We start from the raw sequence: 16,991 nt of genomic DNA on the forward strand, positions 1-16,991 counted from the left end.
CAAGCCTTATGCCCAAATGGGGCCATATCTTTTTATTTACTTTTTATCATTAGTATTATTATTACTCACTCGTCCCTCTTTGACGGTATTATTTTTTTTCGTCTTTCTCAAATTATAGTTCACCTTTTAATTCAAGAATATAGTTAATCTTAACTTCTCTAACATGCCTTTATTTAATATATTTCGGAATAAGTAAATATAGCCTACCTTATTTAATGTAGTCAACTTTTCTACTCAAATTGTGTTAATATATGTTTTGAATGGTGCAATATGATATCATATTATTGTTGTTGTAATTAATATAAAGATACAATAATTAGTGATACTTCTAATATTAATATAAAGGTATTTTATGAAAGCATTAGGCTACATTTACTTTTTAAACTTATTTTTCTTAAACTATATGAGAAAGAAAAATCGAAACAAAAATTGAAACTATCAAAGTGGGACGGACAACTATTTCCTTGTTTGGTACCAATTAGTGTGTTTGGATTGTAAGTTATTTGCCCAAATATATTTGCTTACATCACCATTACAATTTCCAATACACCTTTTTATCTTTTCAATTACCTTTTTATCTCACATACATCACATCACAAAAAGTGCTACAGTAAAAATATCTCAAATAACTTACAATCCAAACACAAAAATGTTCCTTTCTTACAATTACTGCTAACTTGTGGGGAAAGGGGACAAACCCAATTGCACCATTATCAAGTATCAAGTTAGGCTCAATCTTAATTTGACTTTTAATTTAAAAAAAAAAAAAAAGAAAAATCGTTCAAAACGTCCCTCACATTTTATAAAATGACTTTTTGCGTCCCTCATTTTTAAAAGTATAATTTTACGTCCCTTATAAATTCACATTTACCAAATTTGGTCCCTACCTAGGTTCTCAACTAATTTTTGGTCGAAATCCACCACGTGACTTGCATGTGATCATTTTTTAAGGGCAACATTGTCAAATCAAATTTTTACATAATCTGATTCATAATCCCTCACATTTCATAAAATGAATTTTTTCGGTTTTAACATTTTACAAAATGAATTGTTTCGTTCCTCACATTTCAAAAAATGAATTTTTCCATCCCTTATTGATCATGTGTATCAATAACTTTTTTTCTATAAACCCACGTATATGTCTATTTGATTTTACCTGAAAAGTACGAATAACATGTAATTTATCTCTATTGGATTTCATCTAAACATGCTAATCGTAGTTATACACATGCTATTCAATAGATATATATATAGGGGTTTTAACCTAATAATTTTGTTTGAAACCCATGAATATATTTATATGATTTTACCATTTGAACCTATTCAATATTTGTGACCTTTCTCTTTTGGTAATAATTTATTTATTGAGTTGTATAATAAGGTCATTTAATTAATGGGTCCTAACTTGAATTCTATAATTGTGCTAACAAATTTCAGTTTAAATCTGAATTTCTACTCGACGCTTTTAAGACCAACAGTTGAATTACTTGCTTTGTGATTGTTTTAAAATTTGAAAGTGCCAATCACTTATTTCTTTTTGTCATACTTTTCTTCTGTCCAAATTTAATTCGATATAAACACTCGATAATATTTAAGATTAAATGTCTTCTTTATTTCAAATTTTGAGTAAAAGAAAATGAATATAAGTGAAAAACTAACAATTTTTTTAAACTCATATGTATATCTATTTGATTTCACTTGAACAGTATGAATAGTATGTAATATATCTCAATTTGATTTCACATGCTATTCGTACTGTTCAAGTGAAATCAAATATATATATACATAGATTTAAAAAAATTATTCACACACATGATCAATAAAAGATAAAAAAATTCATTTTGAAAAATGTGAAGGATGTAAAAATTCATTTTGTGAAATGTAAGGAACGAAAAAATTTATTTTATGAAATGTGAGGGATTATAAATCGAATTATATCAAATTTGATTTGATAATTTTGCCCTTAAAATATGATCACATACAAGGCATGTGGTGAATTCTGACCAAAAACTAGTCGGAAACCTAAGTAGGGACAAATTTGACCAATGCGAATTTGTAAGGGACGTAAAATTATATTTTTAAAAGCAAGAGACGAAAAAATTATTTTACAAAATGTGATGGACGTTTTGAACGATTTTCCCTTAAAAAAATGCTCAATTTGAATAGTTCTTGTTTTTCTTTTTTTATTTTTGATGAAAGGGTCAGTTCAATGTCACGTCACATCCAGTTAGGGCTGCAAACGAATCGAGCCGCTCGCGAGCGGCTCGAGTCAAGCTCGAGTCGAGCTTGAGCCGGCTCGAGTCAAACTCGAGCTAGAACTCGAGCTCAAAATATTAAGCTCGTTAGCTCGCGAGCCGGCTCGCGAGCTTGAGTATATATATATATATATATATATATATATATATATATATATATATATATATTTATTTATTTAATAATAAAATTACGTATATTATATATATTTTTTATTTTTTATTTTCATAGTAAAATTATGTATATATCCTTAATATTTTATTATTTATTAAGAAAAAAATATTATTTTATTTATTTTTTAAAAAATAAAATAATTATTTTTTATTTTTTTCGAGCTCGAGCTCGAATTCGAACTCGACTCGAGCTCGGCTCGACTTGATTCGAGTCGAGCTCGAGCTTGAAAATTGCCGACTCGTCGAGCTCGAGCTTGGTAAAATTTAGTCGAGGCTCGGCTCGATTAGCTCAAAACTCGATTCGGCTCGACTCGTTTGCAGCCCTACATCCGGTTCAGTCTGAATCATTAATTGTTCTGCAATTGAAAGGCAAAAAAATTGAGAAATAAAGTACTATGTGAAATTTATAGGGAAAAAAAGAGGAAGAAAAAAAATTTCCATTAATAAGTTGCAAATGAGAAAGAAAAAAATTTCATTAACAGCTCTGTTTGGATTTTTCAGTTTTTTAAAAATTAGTTTTTCAAATACTATAAAAATTTTTAAAAAGTAATTTAAAAGGTACTCTAAAAAATAGTTTAAATTTTTTTTAATATTTAACAAATATCTCAAAACATATTCTAAAAACTCTTCTAATCTTAAATATTCCAAAATATTTTTTAAAAATATCTCAAAATATACTCTAAAAACTCTGCTACAGTAAAATTTTCCAAAAACACCCCCAAAAATAGCTAATCCAATTATGATTCCATGACTGTTCATGCCCACCATATACCTATGACTGTCTGCCATGCAGTCAGTGTACAAAAGTTTTAACCTCAATCAGGTCTGTTTGGAAAGCAACTTCTTATTTTCTTAAGCTTGGCTAACTTGAACCTTGTTTGAGTTGGATTTGAATTATAAAGCCAAAACTGAAGATCAAGTTTTGAACTCATTAAGGAATAAGGTCAATCTTGAATAATGTACTTATTCAACTGCCTTGCTAGCTTAAACCATAGACATTAAACAGAAAAGTGCAAAGCACTGAATTTGTGTGAAACAAGCCAAGAGGTAAAGATTTCCAGATTGAGAATGCAGACTATTCAAATTATATAGTCACAACATCAAATAAGGAATATGCAGATTGCAAAAACACATCACCCAAGAATTTCAGTAAACTGTTTTGACATCAATGGTTTGCTTGCTTTCCATCATAAAGCTTATGAGCCTCATGGAAGAATACATAGTCAACTCTTATCCTGGAAAATTTCATATGAGGATGTATTGTATTTTGATAACTCTGCTTCTGTAACTTGTTACAAAAACAAATATATTTTCCTCATGTTTACTGGCAAGATCGAAGGTAAAGCATAGTAACCTCCGAAAAATCTGTATTACAATCACTTCCCTCTCTAATTTAGAAGTTTCAGCAACTTCAAATCATAATTCATGCTATGTTTAATTCCAAAAAAAAAAAGTAAATAATTAAATAATTATAAAGAGATGTAATCTTAACAATCAGCAGTTTGAAGAAATATTAGGGTAAAGTTTGAAACTTGTAGGTAAGTAGGTTCATGCTTCTGGTTCAAAGACATGCATCCTGGACATAATGCACTTTGTGCAGTGCAGAAACAAGTAACTGATCTCAAAAGGAGGCCAATCATGGATACTTTTTCCTCAAGATCTGGACAACTCTCTTTAGTATCTAGTACATATTCAGTGTGAACATGATCAATAAAACAAACTTCAATGAACTAAGTGGCAATTGGCATTCAGGAATATGGCAAATTACACTAACCTCTACCGAGATTTATTAGTAAAAAAGACCCCCCTTTTTGTTATTCGAGTTACAACTACTCCCTCAAGAACTTTGACACACGTACATGCTCACGTTAGCAGAGAATTTATTCACAACATAACACTAGGGATGCAACTACTCAGAATATGTATGGGGCTGGAACAACTTGCAGCACTATCATGCAACAACTCATAGGAGAATTGTAAACTTGTGTGAAGATACAACAAATAATTTGGTTCAAGGAAATAATCAAACATCTGGTTTAAGAAACTAGTCAAGAACAACTTACTGCTTCTAGTTTAATATCCCTTATGGACATGCATACCTTCAGCATGAATTTGACACATACAGGTGATGCCAAAAGGAGGCTAACCATGAATATGTTTTCCCTAAAATCATGAAAACACCCACTAATAAGAAATAGAATTCCATTCGCGCTTATCATCCACATTCAGCTGCACTCACCGAAATTATTGAACCAAAGGCAGTTTCTTTTAAAGCTAGAATTTTAAGAACCTCAACCAGCTTAACTCAAATACATTAAAGGTGAACATTACATGTTTAAATGTAAAATGTTTGTCGAAATCTAAAACTGTGTCAAGTTATTGGTCCATAATAGGATGAGAAGGTAAAAACCTCACTAAGATCACTAATAAACTACTAGAGTGAAATATTTTCTGCCTAAATTGAATGGAGAAAACCCTCTCAAATCCTTGTAATATACACAAAATTTATAATTGTAAGGTATCTGTAGCTAAAATCCAGTTGCAAAAATTTTTCCACTGAAAAGAAGAAGCACAACAGTTGAATCTCAGAACAAGGCCACAAGACCCATTTAACTCATTATAATGATTCTTAAAGCACTTTGGAACCAAACTTACCGCCATCCAATTTATGAAAAATTGCATGCGTAACTAAAATTCCTCAAGTTATTATCTGAAACAGGTGAATTATAAGGTTAAAACTTCATGAGGAAATCATCAAGAAGCTAGTAAGATGCAATACTTGTTGCCAAGACCAAAATCCATGAATGCACGCTAACAGACTTTCCATATATCGAATTTCTAAACCATCCAGTGCTACACATGCTTTCAAAAATGTATTTCAATCATCAGGAAGCAAAAGAAGAACATTTAATAGAAAACCAGACAAAGCTAAAGGGCACCTGTTCCAAAATTTTGGCATTCAGATGAGTAATAACTATAACAATGAAATTACAACTAAAACATCTGGAAATTAAACTGCAAGACTAATTTAGTTCACAAAATTCATCCTTAAAGCATTCTACAACCGTACCAAGTTTAAATCAATCCATAATAAATGCCAACATTTGCAAACCAAGTAATGGTTCCATACTGTTAAAGTGTTCAAGTGGTAGGCAGGCAAAAAGAAAGTACATAAAGCTACTTAGTAGTTAGTACATGCAGGAACGTTTGAAAAACAAGTCAAACATAGGTGAGCATCTTCATAACAGGGTAGGCATCCTTCCACTGATACAAGTTATCTCTACCGTCATCATCAGTATCTGTTGGCCCTACTTCAGCGAGCTCCTTAACGACAATGCCATTGATGTCATACAAAATTACTTTGCCCAGAAGAGATATCACTAGCCTCGCCTTCTTTTCATTCTCATCCTCAACAAAATAAGTTAAACAAAATCTAAATCGCCAATCATCAGAGTGATCGAACTCTTCATCCACCATTGAGGGGTATAAAGTAGTTAGAGGAGCAAGATTAAGATGGTGCTTCAGAACCCACTCAGAACATCCACTTGCCAACTCAAAAATATCAAACAACATTTCTCCAGGGTTGTTAATATCAATAAAGTACATACATCCACCAGACTCCCCAAAGTACCAAATTCCAGAGTGCTCCATTGAGGCAGGAGGAGAAGGCAATGTGAAGTTAATGTCTTCTTTATCTAAATCAAAACAAACAATAGCCTTCCAATCAGTAATCCAATGGAGACAGCCATTCCATAACACACCGTTCCTGAAAAACGTATGTAAAGGAGTATAATCTATCTCAAAAATGTCCCCACTGTCCCTCCAAGTCCCAGTTTCTGATTCATATATAGAGAATCCATAACTAATATTCATGATTCCCATCGCGAATCTATCCGTGATAGCGGGGGATCCCCACCAAACACACACCAATTTATAGTGATCAGATTTTAAAGGATCAAATGCAATATTCAGAGCCACAAATGGATGCCTTTTTTCCAAAAGATTGAGCTGTGGGATAAGCCTATGCTGACTAGTTGAGGGGTTGTACACAGAAAATTCTCGACTACCATCCCTTAATTTTAACACAACAGCTACTAACCCATTACAAGAATGTAAATCCGTAATTTCACCATCAGTAAAGAAATTACTGCTTAAGCGGGAGACGGCAGTTTCCATTGAACTTACATACTCGTCGGAGAAAGAGATGAAATTCAGCTCCGGATTTTTCCGCCATTTTTTGCGGAACAAAAAGAGGGCTCGAGTGTTGCTGCTGCCACGGTAGAGACGGCGGAAAGAGGGGTTGGAAATGATCGAGAGCCATCCTCTGGAGACACATTGGAAGCGGATGAGGGATTTTGGGGGTAAATAAAGTAAAATTTGTGTCAAGAGATCTTCATTGTGGGCTACGACGATCCCTGCTGCTGATATATAACAGCAATCTTGAGGTGGGTTTTTGAGGGTGTTTGAGGAATCCGGTGAGAGGCTGAATCTTGATTTACCGGCAAGCGGCCAAGCAGTAGAGGGGCGGAGGAGGGTTTCTTCAGCTTTAAATATGTGCCTAATCAACGGGCCTGTGGCGGGGGAACCGCCCCCGTCGGGAAGCATTGCTCCCAATTACTGTTTCTATCGTGCAAAGGTAGAATTGGGGATACGGAAACAAGGAAGAACTGAAATTTTGATTTAGAAACTAGTACAGCTAATGGGTTTTGGTTTACTACTATTTGAGAATGATGTGACTTGAAAAGCTTCTTGAGAAGCATTCAAATGTAATATTCTAAGGGTATACATTTTAAAATTTTTATTGGATTAATATTTTTGACAATGATAATTAGCATGCATTGCACAAATGACAATTATAAAAAATTTGATGTTGAATTCATATTTGATAATGGATACATTGTCAGTTTATATAAAATTTACTTATTTTTAATTAGTTCAAAAAGTAACTCAAATTCATAAATAGTTTTGGTATCACCATATGCAAATGTTTATGGTATCATCTAATTGGGAAGTTCTGCGAATTTTATTTTTTTTATCGATGAATAGTATTTAGATGATTTTAGAAATTTAAATTGTTGAACGATGTGGTAAGAGTTTATTGAATTATTATAATGACTAGAGTATAATATTAAAAGAGATGGTAAAATTTACCTATATTATATTGTCAAAACTTACAAAAATAACAATGACAATTCATTGTTACAATCTCGATACATAAGGTCTGTATCAGTATGGGGAGAAAGATGTATTGAATAGTTCTGACAGAGGGAGTATAAATGAGAGATGTTATATTCGAGTTCGAGTTCTCCTACTTACTTATACTAAAAAAAAGAGTTGTGTATTAGTAAATGGAATTATATTAATCTGGCCATTTATTTTGAGCCACTAAGAAAATTGAATGTGATTTGCATATTCCAATTTTCCCATCCTAAGTTGTATAAGAAAAACAATAATTGTAGTATATTGTTAATCATTATCAAAAATCAGCACTCATTACCATTCCTTTTTTTCTTTTCTCCTTTGTGTGAATGCTATATTGCTTTAATATGTTCGTGTCGATCCTTGGAAGCACAGACAAAACTTGGAGCATAACCTTTGAACCAGCAAACAAGCAAGAATCTGACAGTTTCAACCATAAAACTGATAATAGCAGATTAAAAAAACTGAAATTCCTGCGAACCCATTGGGTTTCAAAAAATTTGAACGTTCCGGTTCCAAGCTTGAATAGCATAGTGTTTCGCTTGCCTTCGACATTTTTGCAGCCCTGATACAAAACGCAAATTCACAGCATTCATCCACTGGATGTTGGCAACACAATCCATGGTACAAAGCTTCATAAACTCACAAATGAGAATTTCATCAAGGGAAAATCAGAAATTTGATAAGGAATATGCAAGTTCTAAAGATGGCTTAATTAAGAACTCAGTGAATTGTTTTGACATCAATTCTTGACTACTGTCAGAAACCTGTTATCAGAAAGTCTTTTCAACTATAAAGCAGAAAAAAGAGAAATCCCCAAGTTCACAAGCTAATAAAGCTTGATGTTACTAAGAATATTTCCACAGAGACAAAAATAATAAAACAACGAAATCACAAAACAAAAACAGGCCTGCAAGATTCCCGTAATTGGCAATATCCATCCTCCAAGCGTTCTGGAGAAATTTCTAAAATTATGATGAATTTTAAAAAATTTCTACAAAGGGGGCATTTTGAGTATACAATTCCGTCCAAGGGGTCTTCGCATTCAACAAATGCGAGCTCAGGAGTTCGCATTTGCTGAATGCGAAGTCCCCTTGAATTTTCGACCCACAAAATTCAAAAAAAAAAAAGAAAAAAGAAAACCAGACCTCGCATTTAAAAAATGCGAGGTCACTTACCTCGCATCTGTTAAATGCTACCTGGACAATCGCATCTGTTCAGCATCTTCTTCCGTCACTGGACAATAGCATCAGAAAGCTTAACTTATTCACTGAAAGCTGGCTGTAGCTTCAACATTTTCCGGTCTCCATTTTGCAGCTTTCCGGGGCTTCAACTTTCTGGCGAGAGCTTCCAAAATGACCAGAGTTGGACTCCCTCCCTCCAACGGCTGCACTCTTGATGAATGCTGCTACTTCCGAGGATTTCAATGATGGATTTGGGATGCAATTTCCCTTCAATTTGTATTTCCCAATTTTGTTGTTTCTTTGGGTTTTTTGGTTAAATGAGTCAAAGAGAGGACTGGGGTTGAAGGAGCTGGGTTTTCATGTTTCACCGACAGACAAAGGACCTCGCATTTGAGAAATGCGAGGTCAAATGCGAGGTCTATTTAAAAAAAAAATGCTACCTGGCTTTTTGTTAGCTCGCATTTGCTGAATGCGAGCTAAGCTAGTTCGCATTCAGCAAATGCGAACCACCTAATTTTAGAAATCACCCCATAAATAGCCTCTGTTGTAGAAAAATTTTTTTTTTTCATAATAATTTAAGAATTTCCTCAAGCGTTCTGCCACTGTTACCTGAAGAGCAACACGAGCATATATGTCGACCTGGTCCCCAATGCATGTAAGAGCATGCTAGGGAGAGCAATTAAACGCAAGCACGAGTCTCCATGAATTGATAGACTTTCCTCCGGTCATAAGAGCTACCCCTCCAGCCACGATCAGTATCCTTCGGCTCTTCTTCTTCAAGCTTCTTAAGAGTCATATCCTCAATGTCGTACAAAATCACCTCACCCTCCTCCGGAGATAATACAAGCATCGGTTTTTCTTCTGTCCCATCCCAGAGAAGACGAGAAATACAAAATGGAGGATAAAACCGATTCAAGACTTCATCCTTCGATGAGGGACACAGACTTTGTAGTAGAGCAAGGTCTACACGATACTTGAATACCCATTGAGAACAGTCCCTTGCCAGCTCAAGAATGTCGAGCAGTGGCGCTTGAGAGCCAACAACCTCCATGAGGTACAAACTGCAGCCAGATTCTCCAAATTCCCAAAGCATCCCCGGTATTCGAGGTATAGGAGACCTTGTGAAGTTGAGGCACTGTTTATCTAGATCAAAGCACAAAATACGGCTTGAATCACCTATCCAATAAAGATCACCATTCCATAAAACCCCATTATTGAAAGACGTCCAAGACCACGTGCCTGAAGAAGAGATGTCCTCAGTGTCCCTCCAAATCCTAGTTTCAGATGAATACACGGAAAATCTATATCTAGACATATGTGGGTAATTAGCTTCCATCCACACACACACAAGTTTGTAATGATCAGATTTTAAAGGATCAAACACAATATTCAGAGCCTGAAAACACCGGCTTCCACGATCTAGATATAAAGATTTCAAACGGGGAATAAGCCTATACCCACAAGTAGTAGGGTTGTACACAACAAAGTAGTGTGGTCCAAATCCATACTCATGTTCAGTCTTAAACACCAGAGCTAATAACCCATTGCAATAATGTAAACCCTCTGGCTCTGGATTCAAATTGAGATCCTCGCACAAGTGGGGAACTGTGTCACCCTTTGAACTTGCATACTTTTGTTGGTGGATGGAGATGAAATTAAGCCTGTCACCCACGAGGAGGAAGAAAACCAATGTTCCAGAGGCAACAACAGAACGGAGACGCCTGAAGTCTGGGCTGCATATGGTTGAAAGCCACTGCTTGGACACGGACCGGAAACGATGGAGGGATTTTCTGGGTAAGTAAAGTAAAATCTGTATTAAGAGGTCTCCATTGTTGCCTATAACATTTGCTGCTGCTGATGCTGATGCTGATGCTGATGAATAGGAGGAGAAAGAGGAGGTTTCATCATCATCTGAGGCTTTGTTTTTGAGGGTTTGATTTGGTTTTCCGCTTTCAAATTTTGATGTTTCGGCAGTTGACTTGACAGTTGCAGAGAAGCCGCCGGAGATTTTTGTGGGATCTTTTAGGCCTGAAGATTTCATCGTGACCGGCTGGGAAAGATGGAAATTTCGTAGGTTGGTTTTGTAAGGAGATCGCTGTTGGGCTGGTTGTGTTGCATGCATCAACAATCTCCTCCTACTCACGCTAAACCCTACCTTACCCTATTTGTACTTGCAGGTTGCAATTTCAAAAGCCTTGCTTAACAAAAGAAAACACCCTAAACTTATCTGCTTTTGTTGCTAAACTCCAGCATCAAGATGTTGCTAAATTCTAGGGATCAATATGTTTATCTCAAAATTAAAATTTAGATAAATAAATCTTATACATAGTAACAGTTTATACATTAACCATTGAATTCATGACAAATGTACGAAAGTTGAATTTCAAATTTAAATCTTACATAATTATCATTTATCACTATGAGTATATGCATAATTGCATAAAAGTGTATATACATTGTCAGAATAGTAAAAATTAATCTAAGATTAATCCTTCAGATATTATTAGTTGCTAAGTTAAGCATAGTACAGTGGTAAAGAAGTAAAAAGTCTTTATCTAAAAATATTAGCCAATTAGACGTGTCATATACTCTCAAGTCTTCCTTTTCTTCCTTCTAACATTCCTTCGAAAAATAGTAAAAAGCAGTATAGAATTTCATTGGACTGAAAGTGCATTGATATGAATTAGGCCTTCAAAAAATAATAATAAAACATTATCCATTAGCCACACCATTCAACTCTTATCTACCATCTAACATTTGATCCCCAAAATAAATGATTTGAACGTCTACTAAAAATTATTGTCTTGAAACTATAGGGAAGAGCACTAAACTAGGAATAACAATAATTGAAAGAAGACAAAAGTTCATGTAAGGCTAATAGATTTTAAGCAAGGAACATGGCCAGGGATTAAATCTTTCCCAGATCCAAAGCTTGATGGCACCCCTCACTTTAACTTTCACAATCAGAACAATCATCTAACCATAACCATAAATTTAGAGCCATAGTGTCTGGCATATAAATTGCAAGCTTCATTTCATTCTCAATCAAACCAACCTACAACTTTAACTGCAATTGAGAATTACATTTATCCTAGCCAAACTAAGTGATACTTCCACACCCCAAAAAAAATCCAGTGTAGCTAAATAGAAGTAAACCAAGCCTTTTTTTTTCTGATGAGTGAAAGATTTTGAATGCAGAACCTCTGAATTATAATTTCTCCCATTTATACTTTCTTTCACCGTATCATCCAACTGAACCCTTCCCAAGTCAAGCGACTTAACTATCCAACCATAAGCCAACATCATTCTCTGTTGGTAGGCATGGATCCACTAACCAAAGTTATCCCTCTAGCCATCACCAGTACCAACTGGAGCTACTTTAGCAAGCTCCTTTTCAACCATATCATTGATATCAAACAAAATTATTACATACTAAACAACCAAATTTCATGAGTTTGACTTAGCTTGAATCCTGTTTAGGTTTGGTTGTAATTATCAAGCCAAACTTAAAGATCAAGTCTTAAGCTTATTAGGTATACCAAAATTGTATTCAACTTCCCTTTGTCCGTCTAGGCCCTACATATTAAACCAAAAAAAAAAAAAGAGATACTTTTAGAAATCTCCCCTGAGGTTTCTAACTATTTCACTAGTCTCCCTCCAGGTTTTCAAAATTACACTAACCTCCCTTAAGGTTAATTATCTTGTAAAATTTAAGTCCAATCAATAATTAAAAGTGATATTAGGGGAGAGAAGATAATATGATTCCATCAATACCCACATTTACTACATTATTTAATTAATTTAATATCAACTCACACATTAAAGAAAAACATTAAAATTTGTCATTTATCATTAGGGATCAGATCACATATAGTATCAAAAAATAGTGTATCATTCTATATTTTTCACTTAATATAAGATCCAAATAACTCTTTTAAGTTACACACCCATTGTCAAACATGGTGAACAATAAATAATCAAAAAATCAGCAACCAAAATATTATAGAAAACAAACTTTAACATCATAAATATTCTTGTCAACATATTAAGGTTAGTTGCTGAGATTTTTATGGTTAAAGTTCACTTTTTGTAATATTTTGGTTACAATTTTTTTTGATTATCTGTTGCTGATCATGTTTGATAATGAGTTTATAACTAAAAAGAACAATTTGAATCTTACATTAAATAAAATATATAAAATGATATACTATTTTTGATGCTTTATGTGAATTAATTCTCGATGATAAACAACAAATTCTAGAGTTTTCTTTTAATGTTTAGGCAGGTATTAGATTTATTAAACAATTTAGTAGATGCGAGACAATGATGGAATCATATTATCTTCTCTTTCATAATATTACTTTTTTAATTATTGATTGGACCTAAATATTATAAGATAATAAATCTCAAGAGAGATTGATATAATTTTCAAAATTTGAAGGGAGTCTAGTGAAATAGTCAGAAACCTCGAAAACATGAGGTTTTGTGAAATTATCCCAAAAAAGTACCAAGCACCAACCCCAACTAAGCCACTAGATTCGTGTAAAAGAAATTAACAACTGATAAAGATTTCCAGATCGGAAATTAAAAATTTGCAAAAGCTAAAATCAGAACATCAATTAGGGATGGGGATATGCAAATTGCAATGCGAAGGCACATCACCAAAGAATTTGGATATATATTGAGTTGAGGTTATGGGTTGACTTTTCATCAAAAAGCTTGTGAGGATTTTAACTAGAGTCCATGGAGATAACCATATTCAAATTCTAGACTAAAAAACTTTAAGCTCAAAGATGTTCATATTTTGATAACTCTGCTTCTCTGACTTACTTAAATTCGATATGCAAACAAATACAGCCTTTTTTTATGAGGTTTGTTGGTAAGATCAAATGCACATCATACTAACCTCCATTGGGACTTCATGTTATGATTCATGCTATTCTTAATTCCAATTTACCAAAGGTTTTTCTGACAAGTGCTCCCAACACTTTAATTACACTTAATTTACCATACGCCAAACAAAATTACAATGTGAATATACACAATTATATTAATTACCTCTTCAATTTAGATACTTTTCCAAATTAATTTTATTCTTACTAAAGAAATTAGCATTTGAAATTATCTTGACACGTAACTCCACACCCATTAGTTACTCTTCCAGCCATGATCAATATCCGATGGCCCCACTTCAACAAGCTCCTTAACAGGCAGATCTTCAACGTCATATAAAATTACCTTCCCCAACAGAGAAATCAGAAGCCTCGGCTTTTTCTCATCATTCTCACGAAAACAAGTTATACAAAATCTGCATCGACCATCACCGAACGGACCAGAAACTTCATCCACCACTGAAGGATACGAAGTTGTAACAGGAGTGAGGTCTGTTTGACACTTCAAAACCCATTCAGAATAGTCCCTTTTCAACTCAAAAATGTCGAACAACAGCGCTTGTGGGCAATTGACCTCAATAAGATACAAACAGCTTCAAGACACTCCAAAGTACCAAATATCCGACTCACTATGATGCATACGAGGAGAAGGCACGGTTAAGTTAAGGCATTGTTTATCTAAATCAAAGCATAAAGTCTCCCTCCTACCACTTACCCAATGAAGATCACCATTACACAACATTCCATTCATGAAATAAATATACACAAAGTCCCTCCCATATATGGCCTTAGCGTCCTTCCAAGTCCCAGTTTCAGATGAATATATAGAGAATCCATATCTCCTTAAAGGGGTTCGACTCATGTCATTCCTTGGCATGTAACGTTCTGACCATACACAGACAACTTTGTAGCCATCAGATTCTATGGGATGAAACACAATGTTCAGAGCCACAAAGCAACGTTCCCTTTCCAATAGATTGATCCTTGGAATATGCCTCTGCTGACTGCTAGTAGGGTTATACACAAGAAAGTCTTTGTGACCATCATCTTTTGATTGAAACACAAGAACTAATAACCCATTGCAATAATGAAATCCTGAAACTGCCCATCTTGAAAGGAAATGAAATTGCTCAAGTTGGAAACTGTGGTACCCACTGAACTTGCATTTTCTTGGTGGAAGGAAATGAAATTAAGCCTGTCCCCCGCTTGTGGTGGATGAAAACAAAGGCTCCAGAGTCTGCAGCAGTGCCAGAGGAGGAAGTTGTCTTTGTGGTGGTGGGATAAAATCGAGAATGCCATTGCTTGGAGACGGGTTGAAATCGAATGAGGGATTTTGGGGCTAAGTGAAGTAAAAGATGCTTTAAGATTTCCTCGTTGTTGCCTATAATAATTGCTGCAAAATGATTAAGAGGAGCAGAAGGAGAATCAGAAGGTTCCATGACTTGGCGTTTCAAGGCTGAGTTATTTATTTTGGGCAATTGGCTAGTTTGTTGCTGCAGCAGAGTAGCTGGGGTTCTGGCTTTTGCTTATTGGTTTTGGAGCTGAAAAATTCATCAAAACCTTAAAAAGTGAAAAAGAAAAAAAGAAAACTGCAAAACAGAAACTAAGAAATAAAGAGTTAACAAAATTTGAAGATTTAGTGGGCGTACCTCCTCTGATCATTTGACATATGAGGCCACACAGATCAAGAAAATATGGAACTTCATACCTAAATCCAGAGAATTAAAAGAAGCGAGTGTGACTACTATTTCCACAACAGCAATGTAGTCAAAGGAAGAAGTGCAAGCAAAGTAATGAATACAAGAAAAAGTAGATGGTCCCTTTGACGAACATTGCCATGCGGATGGTCCATGTGACACTGCACGTGGATGGTCCATGATCATCCACGAATATTAACAAGAATGGTGGTGGGTTTAAATAAGGAATAGCCCACCACTATTACTTGTGATCCATGATCAATGTTAGTACATGGCACGGCATTGTCATGTAACATGCATGGTGTATCTAATAGTTTTCACTATGTGAACTCCCTACCACATTTTCCACCGACAGGTTGTACAATGTAAATCCAAGAAGCAAATGGGCAAAAAGTTCAATTGACGGTAAGATAGAAATGTTAGTCAAACCCTGATGGAGGCAAAAGTACCCCCAAAAGGGTGCCCTGTATTACACACAGTCTTATTTCTGCAACCTTGATTTTACCATCATTTGCTGTCTCTCTATATGGGGAGAAAAATATATTGCTTACCTTATTTGATCAACCATAATGTACTTTATGAGCTATTCAGGATCTATGTGTAATGAATTTCAGAAAAAGAAAAAACAAAAATACAGTGTCTACCTTAGAAGTTCAAGGAAGTTGAGCGAGCAAAAATGCATTTAACCAACAATACATTTCCATGGTTTCTTTGGAAAGCCATTGAAAGCTGTCTGGTGCACAATGAATAAACATGCCGAATTGATGATATTTAGATTAACCAAAAATGCTACAAATAACATACAACTTAACAGAAAAAGTGCTGTGATACTTGAATATGTTTGTATTACCAAGCCTGAGACACAAGACCAAGCTAATACAGCGCAAGCACTGTAAAAATTGGAGAATGTATGCAAAACTCAACTGCATTATATGGTTCTGAGTCTTCCTAGCATTTAATGTTCCCTACATTCTGACAAACACAAAATTTGAATAACTACACAAGAGACATTTCAATCACACCAGCTTAAATCATGAAGCATCACAAACCTTAAAATATGCTCCTAATTAAACAACCAGATCTCGACCGGGCTAGATTAAGTCTTGTTTGAGTTTGGCTCGAATCATGAAGCCAAACTTGAAGATCAAGATGTAAGCTCTTTAGGAAATCAAACCAAGCGTGAACAACAGACTTATTCAACTGCCTTGCCAACCTAGTTCTCAAACAGAAAAATAAAGAATACTGATCCACTGCATTTCTGCAAAACGGTCCAGGGGAAAAGATTTTCAAAAAGATAAGTCATAAAAACATCAGTAAGGAATATGCAACTTACAAATGCAAAGGTACATCAACAAAAAAGTTCAAAAAACTGTCTTGATATTAAGGGCCCGCTTGATAAAACTGAATCTTAATTCTGAAATCTGAATACTCAGACAATTAATGAGCTGAATTTTAGGATTTAGAAATTTATGCCACAAAATCTTGTTGGCTAAAGACAGTTTGAGAAGTCATACAAAATACGGTACTTGTGGCTATCAAGTTCAAGCTGATATTCAAAGCTTTTTGACCAACTCTGCATCATTTGCTAAGGGG

At 34.6% G+C, this 16,991-nt stretch overlaps 2 protein-coding genes and 1 long non-coding RNA gene across 3 annotated transcripts; all 3 read right to left on the bottom strand.

The window, feature by feature from the left end:
- Positions 1–5,453: 5,453 nt before the first annotated feature.
- Positions 5,454–7,032, bottom strand: LOC113696272 (F-box protein At5g07610-like). Its single transcript, XM_027215709.2, has 2 exons — positions 6,612–7,032; positions 5,454–6,121 (listed from the first exon to the last, which is right to left on the bottom strand). Exons 1-2 carry the CDS (start codon positions 6,760–6,762, stop codon positions 5,646–5,648), a joined length of 627 nt encoding a protein of 208 aa, XP_027071510.1. The 5' UTR covers positions 6,763–7,032; the 3' UTR covers positions 5,454–5,645.
- A 2,456-nt stretch (positions 7,033–9,488) lies between these two features.
- On the bottom strand, positions 9,489–10,850 carry LOC113696899 (F-box protein At5g07610-like). Its single transcript, XM_027216287.1, has one exon. The coding sequence runs from the start codon at positions 10,848–10,850 to the stop codon at positions 9,489–9,491; it is 1,362 nt and encodes a 453-aa protein (XP_027072088.1).
- A 2,877-nt stretch (positions 10,851–13,727) lies between these two features.
- Positions 13,728–16,131, bottom strand: LOC113696273 (uncharacterized). Its single transcript, XR_003449723.2, has 2 exons — positions 15,351–16,131; positions 13,728–15,242 (listed from the first exon to the last, which is right to left on the bottom strand). It is a non-coding gene; the product is annotated as an uncharacterized lncRNA (long non-coding RNA).
- Positions 16,132–16,991: the final 860 nt, after the last annotated feature.

Source organism: Coffea arabica, chromosome 6e (assembly GCF_036785885.1).
Source record: "Coffea arabica cultivar ET-39 chromosome 6e, Coffea Arabica ET-39 HiFi, whole genome shotgun sequence".
Taxonomy (NCBI): Eukaryota; Viridiplantae; Streptophyta; class Magnoliopsida; order Gentianales; family Rubiaceae; genus Coffea; species Coffea arabica.